At 51.8% G+C, this 13,828-nt stretch overlaps 3 protein-coding genes across 3 annotated transcripts; 2 read left to right on the top strand and 1 right to left on the bottom strand.

The window, feature by feature from the left end:
• The first annotated feature begins 985 nt into the window (after positions 1-985).
• elgi (E3 ubiquitin-protein ligase NRDP1 elgi) lies at positions 986-2,812 on the top strand. The gene is made up of 5 exons (XM_017242875.3): positions 986-1,237; positions 1,307-1,449; positions 1,505-1,949; positions 2,012-2,177; positions 2,235-2,812. Exons 1-5 carry the CDS (start codon positions 1,148-1,150, stop codon positions 2,336-2,338), a joined length of 948 nt encoding a protein of 315 aa, XP_017098364.2. The 5' UTR covers positions 986-1,147; the 3' UTR covers positions 2,339-2,812.
• A 555-nt stretch (positions 2,813-3,367) lies between these two features.
• Positions 3,368-4,573, top strand: LOC108126341 (uncharacterized). The gene is made up of 2 exons (XM_017242876.3): positions 3,368-3,589; positions 3,710-4,573. The coding sequence occupies exons 1-2, from the start codon at positions 3,472-3,474 to the stop codon at positions 4,480-4,482; spliced, it is 891 nt and encodes a 296-aa protein (XP_017098365.2). The 5' UTR covers positions 3,368-3,471; the 3' UTR covers positions 4,483-4,573.
• On the bottom strand, positions 4,131-11,593 carry Brr2 (U5 small nuclear ribonucleoprotein l(3)72Ab). The gene is made up of 6 exons (XM_017242874.3): positions 11,421-11,593; positions 10,641-11,336; positions 5,840-10,583; positions 5,606-5,780; positions 5,270-5,552; positions 4,131-5,215 (listed from the first exon to the last, which is right to left on the bottom strand). The coding sequence occupies exons 1-6, from the start codon at positions 11,463-11,465 to the stop codon at positions 4,730-4,732; spliced, it is 6,429 nt and encodes a 2,142-aa protein (XP_017098363.1). The 5' UTR covers positions 11,466-11,593; the 3' UTR covers positions 4,131-4,729.
• Between the last annotated feature and the right edge of the window lie 2,235 nt (positions 11,594-13,828).

The following is a 13,828-nucleotide window of genomic DNA, read 5'->3' as shown; positions in this document are numbered from 1 at the left end:
AGCGTCTGGCCATATGGGAGCAGCTCATAGTGGATGATTCCCTTCCAATCCCACCAAACACACAGCAAAACCTTCCTGGCCGTCAATCCCGGCTTGGCCACTGTTTGGGACGATTCACCGGCCTTCGACCACGACCGTTTTCGTTTGATATTGTCGTATGTGATCCATTTTTCGTCGCCAATCACCATCCGCTTCAAGAATGGGTCGAGTTCGTTCCGTTTCCGCAGCATATCGCAGGCGTTGATTCGGTCCACAAGGTTTTTTTGCGTCAAATCATGCGGCACCCAAACATCAAGCTTTTTTTTGTATCCAGCCTTCTGCAGATGGTTTAAAATGGTTTGGTGACTAACTCCCATCTCCTGGGCGATGTCACGAGAAGCCACATGCCGGTCTAACTCGATGTATTCCATGATTTGATCGGTATTTGTCGTCACAGGTCTTCCGCCGGCTGGCTTATCCATGGTGTCGTTTTCACCGGCTCTGAATCGTCGAAACCATTCCTCCGCGGTTCGAAGTGATAGAGTACCATCCCCCAAAACCCCATTAATCTCACGGAACGTTTCTCTAGCGGATTTGCCTTTAACGAAGGAAAACTTTAAAATAGCGCGAATTTCGGCGTTAGTGAACTCCATGTTTACACGTCTATAACTGGTGAACGCAATATCCAAACTAATCATGCATAGCGTCGTTTTGTAGGTTATGTCAAGACCTTTTAAATTATGTATAGTGTTGCCAGATACGAGCTCTGTAGCGCTTTGTACATAGCCGCGAAATTCAAAAGACAAAAAGGCGGAAGGGAGATATTTGACAACCTTATATTTACATTTAAGTTATTAAGTTATTAAATCTCGTAAAACCAATTTTCTTAAAATACATTTTGAATACTTACGAAATTTAAGCATAAGTTTAGTTAAACATTCAGTTTAACTCAAAAAACTCTCCGTTTTTTGAATTTGAAAAAATATACCAAAAAAAATACCAACAGTCAACAGTCAAAACACTGTCAACACTGCTGCACTCGCACACGCTATACAACACTAAAACGAAACAAGCGCAGCAAAAAGATTTTGCAATCCGCCGAAGAAATACATATATACATAGATAGATCCGAACTTTGCGCTGATGGACTGATCACGAAGCATATAATATGGGCTACGACGTCAATCGCTTTCAGGGGGAGGTGGACGAGGAGCTCACCTGCCCCATCTGCTCCGGAGTTCTAGAGGACCCACTGCAGGTTTGTTGTTTATTTGATTTACCCCAAGATGCACAGATATACATATCCCATATACATTTTCGATTCCAGGCGGTGATGTGCGAGCACGCCTTCTGTCGCGGCTGCATCAACGAATGGCTCACTCGCCAGCCCACGTGTCCCGTGGATCGAAACGCCCTCACCACTGCGAATTTGAGAGCAGTACCTCGCATATTGCGCAACCTACTCTCCAGGTAAGCGACCCCCACTCTATTGCCTCCCACCACCTACACGGTTTTAACCCTTTAGATTGTCAATTACCTGTGACAACGCCCCCTATGGCTGCACGTCTGTTCTGAAACTGGATGCCTACAGCTCACACCTGGAGGAGTGCATTCACAACCCCAAACGGCCGTTTCCCTGCGAAAAAGGTTGCGGTTTTGACATTCCGAAGGACGAACTGAAAGATCACAACTGTGTACGGGAGCTGCGTACGCTGATCGTGAAGCAGACGGAGAAGATGGGCGATCTTAAGGCGGAGATTACTGACCAACAGCTGACCATCAACGAACTTAAGAGGGAGCTGCAGCTGTTTAAAGACTTCATGCGTGCCATGCGCGTCTCCAATCCTGCCATGCGTGCAATAGCCGATCAGATGGAGCGCGACGAGGTGATTCGATGGAGCAGCACCCTGCCAAGGGCCAGGGTAACTCGGTGGGGAGGAATGATCTCTACGCCTGACGATGCATTGCAGGTAATCAAGCATTGTACTCAACTATTGGTCTTCCAAGGCATAATCTTTAACGCCTCTTACAGCTCATGATTAAGCGTGCTCTGTCCGAGTCGGGTTGTCCGCCACACATCCTGGACAGTCTCATGGAATTCTGTCACGAGCGTCGTTGGCCCAGAGGTCTTAGTTCGCTGGAGACGCGGCAAACTAACCGTAGAATCTACGACAACTACGTGTGTCGACGCATTCCAGGTTGGTAGTGATATTAATCATAATATTAATAGATTATTAATATATATGACTTTGCAGGCAAGCAGGCTGTGCTCGTTCTGAGCTGTGACAACCTCCACATGACTGAGGACGTCATGATCGATCCAGGCCTGGTCATGATCTTCGCCCATGGCATCGAGTAGGCACAACCGAGTGGGCCACTTATCCTAGGCTAACTGCTAACTATATCGAACAGTGCTCAGTTTTGTTGTTTCCTTAACAATAAGTGTAGGCATAAAATCGCAACATTAGACTATAAATAGGCTCGCAAAACGAAGCACTCAAAGAACCATTCAAGCGCCTCATCACGACTTTCAAGTTGTACAAAAATTGTGTATTCGATTCAGATCATTGTTTAATTTTTACCATTTAGTTCGTAATCTAATTTGCATATTCCATTAAAACCGCATATAAAACATTAACTGTTTGATTAAGCGATCTCAACCAAACCAAGTCCCCTTGTTATTGTTCCCTTCGATTTCATTTTGATGAAAGGAAGCTGTGAGTGTCTTAATTTGTGTTTCAATTCCTATTGCACATTTTACTTAAAAAATTCAATAATTGTCAATACTTTTAGATTAAATATGAAAGCAGAAATAAAAGGTTTATTTAAAGTATGTACTATATAGTTAATATACAAGTGTTCTATTGGAGATCTATCATCTATATTTTTTTAACCCACTGATCCAATCGGGTCTGTCTTATCAGCTAAATAGGCACTACAATCGCCAGCATTGAGAAATCTCAGACAGAAGTTCATTGGGATGCCCCCCAGTCGCTGCCACCAGACACACATACACACGAAGGGAGTCTCCGCCTCCGCTCTGGTTGCCCGTAAAAGTTCTGGCCAACATCTGTTTCCCGAAAAGGAAGTCCAAGAGAAACAAAAACCGAAGCACCAAGAAATATAAAATAAACAAAAGAAACTCAAACTAGTTCCTCCATGAGCTTTACTTTTAAACCGGTTTCGGCTTTTGTACACCCGTTTTGTTTTTTTTTTTTCCTGCATAATACAATATTACATGTGCCAAAAATCGTTTGATTATACAAGCCAGTTTTTATTATTATTAATATTTTGTTCGTATTTGCCGAAACATTTGAATATTGATAGAAGCAATTAGCGGCGCCGGACCAGCGCAGGGGAGGCCCCCCGTGGTGATTGAAAAGTGAGAGTTGATCGCCAAACGGCGGAGATAGACCGAACAGTTGTTCGCCAAGCAGCCTAGCCAGCGGACGTGTTCCTCCCGGAGAATCAAATCTAATCGAAGAACCCAACATGAATCGCTCGCTTCTGGTGCTGGTCCTGGCCCTCGTCTGCCTGGGAGCCGCCTCGGCATTTCCCCAACTGAGGCAGCGCAACGAGAAGCAGGTCCAGACGGCGGAGGATGAGTTGCGTAAGTCATGGCGGAAGATGACTCGAAAAAAAATATAAATAGATTTTAAATCTTTTTTTTTAAGCATCAGAGAATATTTATTTTAATTCAACGACGTGCGAATATTATTTTAAATTACAGCCTCGAAGGGAGCCACCATTGAGGAAGTGGTCGTGGAATCCGCTTTGTACATAAAGCCAAAGGCCAACCCACAGGTAAGGCGAGTGCGTTCTGCAGAGGATCAGGGACTGGGCATCTACAGCACTCACAAGCGAGTGAAGCGCCAGTTTGGCAATCCTGGGTTTGGTGGAGAATATGCTGGAAATCCTGGATTCGGAGGCGGATTTGGAAATCCCGGTTTTGGTGGTGGATTCGGTGGTAATCAAGGATTCGGAGGTGGTTTCGGTGGTAATCAGGGATTCGGAGGCAGCCACCGTGGCAACCAAGGTGGTAACGTCGAGGCTGGCACTTCAGCAGGAGCCGGAGGCATTAAGGCAGGCGTCGATGTGGGTGCCGGACCCGATGGCGGTAATGCCAATGCTAATGTCCAGCTGGGCCCGCTAGGACCCCTCGGACCCAATGGCTATAACCAAGAGCAGGCCGCCTCAAACGGGGCTGCTAACAGCAACTACAACAACGGCCCGAACTCCGGATCATCGGCAGCCATCGGCCAGGCCCAGGGCTTCCAGTCGCAGAGCGCCAACGGTTCCTTCGGAGCCTCCTCGGCTAGCACAGCTACTCAGTCGCAGAACTTTGGACCCAATGGCCCCAGCAACGCTGCCGGAGCCTCCCTCAGCCAGGTCTACCACCTGCCCAACGGCCAGACCATCAACTTTAGCTCCGGAAACAGTTTCGCCAACGGAGGTGCCAACAGGGGCAGCAGCCACGGGTCGGCGGTTTCGGTGAGCCGCTAGAGCCTCCTATCCACATGGAGAATATGAATACCTCCATAATCAGTCGCAATATATATAAATATGCTAATAAATATTTATGATCAGAATGGAATATCTATATCTGTTTTAAAATTTTAGGTAATATATTTTGAAAAATTTGTCCTCGCAAAAGTTCCTACTTTACATAATCGATAGACCAAGATGGGATGGGATGGGTAATCATTTCGAAATTATTGCTAAACATAATCCAATTGAAGGGTCTTAACTTTTAATCCGACTCGCTCTCGCTTTCCGACTGGAAGTCGCCCACCTCGATGGAGAACTTGTACTCCTGATCGCAGCCCAAGTAGGAGTCGCTCATGTAGTACAAGGTGTAGTCGTGCTTGCCCGGACTGGGCGCCACAAAGTCGAGCTTGACCTTGGCCTTCTGCTGGAGCGTGAGGCGCTTGATGGAGAGCAGGGAGTTGGACTTTGGATCGCCGATAACCACCCACCAGCCTTCTTCGCGTTTCTGGGGGAAGAAGGGTGCAATGACTGGCCCGGTCACTTCATCCTCGCGTTCCAGTTGAACCACCACGTTAACTGTCGATCCCGAGTTGATGCGATCCTTGTCCACCACCTCATAGTTGAGCTCGATGTTGGGGTAGCGATTGCAGAAGCGAGCAACATCTGCCATTTGGGTATCGGAAAGCTGGAGCAGACGCGAACGATCCTCATCCTCCAACTCCATGATGTCGAAGACGGTTTCGATTTTCTACAAAAAACAGAGGATGAGTTAGGGATCTTGAAGGGGAGTTAGTTTCCTTACCTTTTCTGTGCAGCGCTTGACGATCTCAGCACTAAAGTGCGGCAACTGTCGCAAGTAGGAGTCCTTGCTCCACATCGCCTGGGTAACCATCTGAGCCAGCTCCATTGCAGCCACCGCAGGGGAGAGCCAGCCATTCGAGCTCAGCACATCTACACAGGCTTGGATGAGTCGGATGGCCTTGCTCAGTATCTGCTCCGTGTCCCCCTGAAGTTCAGGTCCCAACTGCAGCCGGGAAAGATGAGCCTGCAGCAGCAAGTTGGTCTTGATATGCGGGTCATTGAATCTGCAAGGAGATTAGTTAGAATATATCGGAAATCCTTAAACAGGGGGGCTTACTTGGGCGCCGTTTCATTGGGTCCTGTGAGCTTGTTGGGCAGTCGCTGGGAGAGAGTGCGCAGGACTTGTTCCTCATGATGTCTCACCACCACATCCTCATACTCGGCGGCCGAAGAGATGATCTCCAGCAGGCCTCGCACCTTGGTCTTGCTGTTCAGCGACAAGCTGAAGAGTTCTGGAAAGAATAGTTGGGATTAGTATTGGGTTGGGACTGTAAAGGGTGCTCCTTCTCACCAATCGTTGTATAGTTGATGTAATAGTAGGCCGCAATCATGCCCAGATTGAGGGGCAGTGTGTCCATGTCGTCCTCAACACTGATACACTTCGATTGTTCCAGGTCGCTAAGGGTATTCTCCACCAGCTCTGACAGGTGGTCCGAGAGGTGGCGATGCGTCACACCCTGCAGGTTGTAGTAGTTGGGATTCTGCGTCAGCCTTCGGTAGAGGAACGTCCAGGTGAGGTAGTCCACGGCATCCTGCTTGTTTTCAATGGTCTTGGTCACGACCTCCGCGTTGAAATGATCGTGCATGCGGTGATCCAAGTGGCTCTCGATGGGCAGCGGCTCGTTGATGAACTTCTTGAAGAAGTCCTTCTTGCTGCTCTGGCACATCAACACGCACTTGGCATCCGCATCCTCGTTGGGTCGATTCGCCCGGCCGATCATCTGCAGCACATCCGTGATGGGATAGTCCTCGTAGGAATGGTTCTTGCCATTGTAGAACTGGGTGTCCATGATGATCACCAAATGGGCGGAGATGCTCATGCCCCAGCAGAGGTCCCTTGATACAACGGCAACTTGCACCGCTCCCGAATCGAAGAGCTGCTCCACCAAGCGGTGATCGGAGGCGGACAGTCCCTCATGGAGATAGGCCACTCCTTGGGCTAGGGTTTCCTTCAAAGTTTTGTCCGTCATTCGCTCAAGGAAGGGCTTGATGTCCTCCTCCTCCGCATGGAAAAATCGATTCGGCTGCAAGTCCGAGGCAGCGTAGGTCAGGATGTCGATGGCTGTGAGCCTCGCCTGCTTCCTGGACGAGACAAACACGATGACAGGCTTGTGCGAGCTGTACTTCAGAATGGCATTGTAGACCGGCTTGGACATCGTGGCGATCCTGGTGGCGTTGTGCGTTACATTGAATCCCTGAATGTGCAGCTCCAACGGGATGGGTCGAACACTCGGGTGGAAGTTGAAGGTGGCGTTGGGATTGCATCCCAGCCACTGGGCCACATCCCTGGCGTCCGTCAGGGAAGCCGACAGCGCCACTATCCGGATCTGTTTTTCGATCTGTGAGCTGATGTACCGCATTCGGGAGCAAACGATCTCCAAAACCGGACCTTCCTCGCCTCCCACCAGCTGCAGTTCGTCCACGATGAAGAGGTTCACGAGCTGCACGTTCTTCCTCTGCTTCCATCTGCGCGAGAGTACATCCCACTTGTCCGCTGTGGTGATCACCAGCTGGCCCTTGGCTATCAGCTTCAGATCCGTGCCAGTTTCCCCCGTTAGCTTCACCACTTTGATGTCCAAGGAGCCGAACTTTCCGTGCCAGTCGGCGAATACCAGGTCCGCCAGAGCCTCCTGGGAAACCAAGTAGACGCACCTCGCATCCGACTGCGTGGTGAAGAGACGCATGATGGCAAACTCAGCAATGGTCATCTTTCCGGAACCGGTGGGGGCTCCCACGAACACGTTCTCGTCACTGTTGTACACGGCATTGAAGACCTGCGTCTGGATGGGATTGAACTGCGGGAACCGCTGCGAATAGAACGACTCGAACTTGGGCTGCCGGAGAGCACTGATGGGCAGCGGCTGCAGATCCAGAAGCTCAGTCGGCGGCATGTTCTTCTCGGGTAAGATGAGATGGCGGAAGGACACGGGCAGCTGGGTCTCTGCTCCGATCCAGCGGTCAGACACAATGCGGAGGAAGTACTGCGGCGGCAGGGGCTCGAAAACGGGCACGAAAAACTTAAGTTGGTGCTCATCCTGGGAATACTTCTGTTTCAGCAGGAAGAACTCGTGGTGCAGAATGAGTTCCGAGTCCACGTCTTCGATCAGCACCCAAAAGCCCTCAGACTGTCCGTGGACCTTCTCGTCCCACTGGAAATCCGGAGTGATGGTGAGCTCCACTCTGAGAGTGCCCCTGGTAATCGGCTGGATGTGGGTGGAGAGCTCCAGTTTGGGGAACTGATGCACGAACTTGTGAATGGTTTTGCCCAACTTGGGAACCCTTATGAGCTCACCCAGTTCGTGGGGCTCCAAGTCGTACAGCCTCGCCCACGGGAAGTGCTTCTTCTCCAGCTTCTTGGCTATTTCGTCGGGCATCTTCTTGAACTGCCTGAGTGGGGTCATCGACTGCCACATCCTCCGATCGATCATCTTGCAGAGCGTCAGCGTCTTGTCCGCCAACTGGGCCCATCCCCTGGTCAGAACGATTTCGAAGATGGCCCGCATCAATCGGGCCGCAGATTGGGTGATGAACACCATGTCAGACATCAATGCGAATCCCTCCAGCTTCAGCTGGGATATGTAGGCCTGGAGCAGAACGTTCACCTTGGCGCTGTGCTCCTCAATGGACTCCTTAATGGGAATGGGCACTCGCTCCATCAGCTTCTGCAGCTCCAGCTTTTCCTCCTCCCTCACCGAGATGTGCCGGAATTCGGAGGACAGTGAAAACACGCGAAACAGCTCGATCTCGCTGAGCGTTTGCTTCAGGAGCTGGTTGTAGGTCAACATGGTTTCGTGGGTGAGGTAGTAGTGGGAGGCAATGCGTCCCAAATCGGTGACCTGGAAGTGGCCCGTCTTGCGTTCGTACTTAATGAGGCCGCTCCTCTCGAGGCAGCAGGCAGCGGTGTGCAGAAGATCCGCCCGGTGTTGTTCCAGCAAGGGATCCGCTTTGATAGCATCATGGGACACTCCATACAGAGTCGGATTTCTCAGCATTCGGATATACAAATAGGTGTATCCCAGCCAGTTGACCGCATCCTGGAGATGTTGCACCGTTCCAAGGACAATCTCAGCGTTCAGCATGTCTGGGAGCTTGGATATGAACTGAGACTCGATGGGCAGCTGCTGGTTGAGCAGGGACAGGTAGAACTGAAGCTCGCTGTGGTTGGTTATGAGGATGCCCTCACCCTTGGTGTCGTACTGGGGTCGACCGGCACGTCCCAACATCTGCAGCACATCCAAGGCACTCAGCTCCACCCAGCGCCCCTTCTCCGGGTTATAGACCTGGGTTCCCTTGATGATTACCGTATGCGCGGGCAGATTCACACCCCAGGCCAAAGTGGCCGTAGACACCAGCACCTGGATGTGCCGATCCGCGAAGAGATCCTCCACCAGGGTACGGTCCACACGAGTCATGCCAGCGTGATGGATAGCGAAGCCATATGGGAGAAGTTCCTTCAGCTCAGTGTTCTTGACCTGCTCTGCTTCAGTGCGCAGCACCTCCATGCTGGCAGATCCTTCTCGGAGGAAGCTTCCGAGTGTGTCCTGTTCCAAGCACATGTCCCTCACCGCCCTGGCGGTCTTGCCAGTCTCCTTGCGGGAGTGCACAAACACCAGGACTTGGTTTCGGCCAGCATGCTCCATGGTCTTCTCGTACACGATCTCGTTCATGACCTGGAAACGCTTCAGAGCCTTCTTCTCCGTCACGCCGATGTACTGCTGCTCCAGGGACACCGGACGGTAGCTGTTGTCGAAGTAGAAAAGCCCTTTGTCAGGCTTGACTCTCAGAAAGGTGGCCACATCTTGGTAATTCGGCAGCGTAGCCGATAGCCCCACCAGTCGCACCTCCTCCTGCGTGGTCTCTATGTTCCTAATAGTACGGGCCACCAGTGCTTCCAGAACCGGACCACGTTCGTCGTGCAGCAAATGGATCTCGTCAATGATGACCAGTCGCACCAGACTCACAAAGGTGCGCTCGCCTCCCTTCCGAGTGATGATATCCCACTTTTCCGGCGTGCACACAATCACCTGGGTAGCGGCAATCTGCTCCCTGGTCAGCTGATGATCGCCTGTGAGCTCGGAAACGGTAAGATTGTAGCAGGAAAGGCGCCTACCGAAGTTACCCACCATTTCCTGCACCAAGGACTTCATGGGAGCCACGTAAATGATCTTAAAGTCCTGGGCATTGATGGTGCCATCCTCGTTTATGTGCTTGCCGATCTCCCGCATCATGGTGAGAAGGGCTACGTTAGTTTTACCCGCTCCCGTGGGTGCACACAGCAGCATGTTTTCGTCACTGTCTAGGGCGGCTTTGTACAGGCGACTCTGGATGCGATTAAGAGTTTTGAAGCCTTCAAATACGGGTTGGACATACTTGGGGAGTTTATCCACGGGCTGGAGCTCTTCGTCGGCATCGAAGGGCACAGCCTTCAAAGCCGGCACATGCACCTCCTCATAGCCCTTTCGCTGCTTCCTGTAGGAGCCATCGGGAAGCTGACAGCGCTTGTTGGCCATGAAGTGTGATCCTTGGGTGAAGGCCAGCTCATCCAATTCCAGAAGCTGTCTTACGCCGGCCACCTGACCGGCTGCAGCAGCTCCACCATCTTCGGCATCGCCCTTACCACGTTTGCTTCCCCTGGTTTCGCCCTCCTCCTGTTCCTCGGCTTTTCCTGTGTCTAGCTGCCTGAGAATCTTGGCCAGCGCTGAGTTGCCACGCATCTTCTCACGGATTCTCTGCCGCTCACTGTCCGTCTGAGCCGACGCCAACATGGTGCAGTAGAGAATCATCTGCCGGTTAAGCTTCAGCTGCTTGATGAAGTCAAAGCAGTCGTATCCAAGCAGGAGCACCAACTGGTTCTCACAATCGCGCTCATCAGCGGCATCTTTCAGGATCTTGAGAACATCGGCTGCCTTACTCTGCGATACCATGGCATCCTTGTAGAACTTGCTCAGGCAACGCTGCAACCAGTAGGCGTCTATGTCCAAAGGATGGAGGGTGCGATCCTTCTTCACGTTGTTGGCAGCCTCTTCGTTGGCCAGCTGTGGATGGCAAGACGTATAACTAGAGAGATACTTATATTTATTCGAAATACTTACATTTTCGGCGTGCAGTGTGTGATCAATGCGAGCCTCTTCGCCCTCATCCTGGGCGTCGTCATCGCGAATCTCGCCGTACATATCGTTGTCGCTCTCCTCCTCAGACTCCTCAAACTGCACATTAATGCCATATGTCTCGTCGATTTGCTCCTCGTTGTTTGGAGCTGCAGTTAGAGCATTGACTGCCTCACTGCCAAAATCTGTAATCTTCTTGCCGAGATTGACCAGCAATGCGAATCTCTCATCGGTCACTGATCCCAGCAGACTGTCCACGTCCTTCTTGCGCTCTCGATCCTTTAAGCGATCATTTTTTAGCACGGCCAGGATCTCGTCAGCGGCTCCGCACAGGATATCCCTGGGTTGATCCCCGAGGGCCTCCTGGATGAAGCTCAACAAGACCTCGTAGGTCTGTCGGGTTTCCTGGGTCTTGGGGCGGTAGACTATGCCCACCATCTCATCAATGCCCTCCGAGAGCAGCGTGGCACCCTTCATGCGCTCGAAGTCGTATTGAGCCTCGTCTCGCTTCTGCCGCTTCACCTTGCGCTCCTCGGTCTTCTCCGGCTTGGTGCGCTGGTACCGATCGCCCATCCGGGTGCCGTCCAGTTTTCCCACCAGGGAGCACACCTCACCAGTAGCCTCATCTCGACGCGGTCGTTCGATGAGTCGGACATCGGCTTGCAGCACAAGATTGGAGTTCTAAAAGAAAAAATCACATTAGACACATTGGTGAAATTGCCAGACGCCGCATGGAATGGCCAATGCTTTTGGTTTCTCACTTACCGCCTTGTACTCGTACTGCAGCTGACGTGCTGCGGCATCCGCCATGTCGATTAATGTGTTTTCAAGTTTTTTAAATGCTTAAATTAACTTAAAATTAACTAATTCTTAAGTTTTTCCAACAAATAGACCCTGAAGAAGCCGCTGTTTGGCCACAATACACAGAGTTGCATTTTTTGCATTCACGCGGATGCGAATAATGAGACCGTATTAGTCCTCTTATATATTTTTTTAAATTTAATCTAATCAAAAATAATCTATTAAATCTAATCTTGTCGACGGTCAAAAACATTGTTATCGATAGTTAAGTCAGTATTATTAGGAAATGTAGTATTTTAAGTTGTCGGAATTACGGGCCTACTAATAGCGGTAGTGTGAATGCCGCCAAAAAGTGCCATTCATTGTTTTGTTGATTGTAGGAGGGCACACTGCGGTAAGAAGAAGGATTAATATTTGAATTGTAGAATAATTTATGAATTTACAGAATAAAACGTTCCGTTAGCCACAGCCAAGGCCTTTGAAGTACCCCTTTCTTCGGACCTACGCGTGTGGGGAGCCGTTTAAGGCAACTCCACATGACACAAAACAACAGCTTTTATTCGCAGTCCTAGGGAGACTGCAAGGGCAACTTGCGCTGGAGGACGGCTCGACGACCAGCTAGAGAGTTGCCAGGAGCGCACGGAGCGCAGTTCCCGTACCAGCAGAGGAGTCGCAGCCAGCGACATAGACGGCGCAGCCAGCGCCAAACCACTGAGTACGGACGGAGTCGCAGCCAGCGACACGGAGACGCAGCCAGCGTCAGTTCTGGGGACGCAGCCGGCGTCAGTTTAGGAGACGCAGCCAGCGTCAGGATAGGAAGCGCAAGGAGCGCCAAGCACCAGCGGGCAGGAGGCGCAAGGAGCGCCAAGCATCAGCGGCAGCAGCCAGACGGCACAGGTCCGCCATCTTTGGAGCGCTAGGGCAGCGCCATTTTGGAGCGCTAGGGCAGCGCCATATTTGAACACTTGGAGATGCAGCACTCCCCCAGGAGGAGTTCCCGGCTGAACGGAGGGGAAGCCACCCCTACAACGCGAGCGGATCAGCAGCCAGCGAGTAGTGCAGCAGAAAATCGGCCGCGGGTGAACATAACCACGGCGGCGGCCATTTCTCGCCCAGCCACTACAGCGACTACAGTAGCGTCCCAACCAAGGAGCACTGTAACAGCAGCTGCGAGTTCAGAGCCGGAGGTGAGCCAGCCACTCACGGCGTACCTATTGGAGAGGATTACGGCGTTGGAGAACGAGCTGAAGAAGGTCAAAGCCATGGACGCAGCAAGCACCGCCAATTGCGCGCCAATCGCAGTTGGCCCAAGCGCAATTGGCGCCAACGGTGGAGCGTCGGAGCGGCCGCCATCGTGGAGCGGACCGCCATTAACCGCCACATCGAACGGTGAGGCACCAACTAACGGGGTCGGGCCGGACCCATATAGCAGTTTCGGTGCGACCAGTGGGACCTACACGCTGCCGCCTTCTTGGAGTGGACCACCGTTGCTAACGAGTAGCAACCCACTGTGTGCTACAAGTGCTGCGCAAACAGCGCATGGATTCGCGCTACCGGGCGGGAGCATCCACAACGTAGCAACTGCATCACCATTTGTTGGATCCTACGCCTGGATGACGCCGAATGGAACCCAAGCTATTGGACCAAGGAGGCTCCCGGACTTGCCTATATTTGGAGGGCAGCCCGAGGATTGGCCCATTTTTAATTGTGCGTTTGTGGAGACGACCCAAGCGTACAACTGCACAGACCTGGAAAACAACCAGAGGCTGTTGAAGGCGCTGAAGGATGAGGCGCGCGAGACTGTGAAGTCGCTGCTAATTCACCCCGCGAATGTCAGAGCCGTGATGGAGCAGCTGCGCTTTAGGTTTGGCCGACCGGAGCAGCTAATACGCAGCCAGCTGAACAGCGTGCGAGAGGTGCAGCCGATTTCGGAGCAGCAACTGGAGAGGATCGTCCCCTTCGCAACCAGAGTGAGTAACCTCACGGCCTTCTTGCAGTCGGCGAAGGCGGAGCAACATCTGGGAAACCCCACACTCATGGAGGAGCTTGTGGCAAAGCTTCCCACCAGCAAACGAGTGGATTGGGCCAGGCACGCTGCATCGATCCAACCCTTTCCCACTGTAGCGCACTTCAGCGCGTGGCTACAGGAGTACGCAAACATCGTGTGTACGATTTTGGACGTCGATGGAAAGGAGCCGAGGCGTCGAGTTCTACACGCGAGCGTCGACCAGAACGGATACGAGCAGCGGGATGACCGGCATGGAGGTTGTCCAATTTGTGGAGGTCAACATGCTACGACGAGCTGCAGCGAATTTATTGGAGCTTCGCCACCGGGCAGATGGAGCATGGTGAAGAGGCATCGGCTCTGCTTC

Source organism: Drosophila bipectinata, chromosome 3L, assembly GCF_030179905.1.
Source record: "Drosophila bipectinata strain 14024-0381.07 chromosome 3L, DbipHiC1v2, whole genome shotgun sequence".
Classification (NCBI taxonomy): domain Eukaryota; kingdom Metazoa; phylum Arthropoda; class Insecta; order Diptera; family Drosophilidae; genus Drosophila; species Drosophila bipectinata.
Note: the sequence above shows the minus strand (reverse complement) of the source record. Positions and strands in the feature narration are given on the sequence as shown.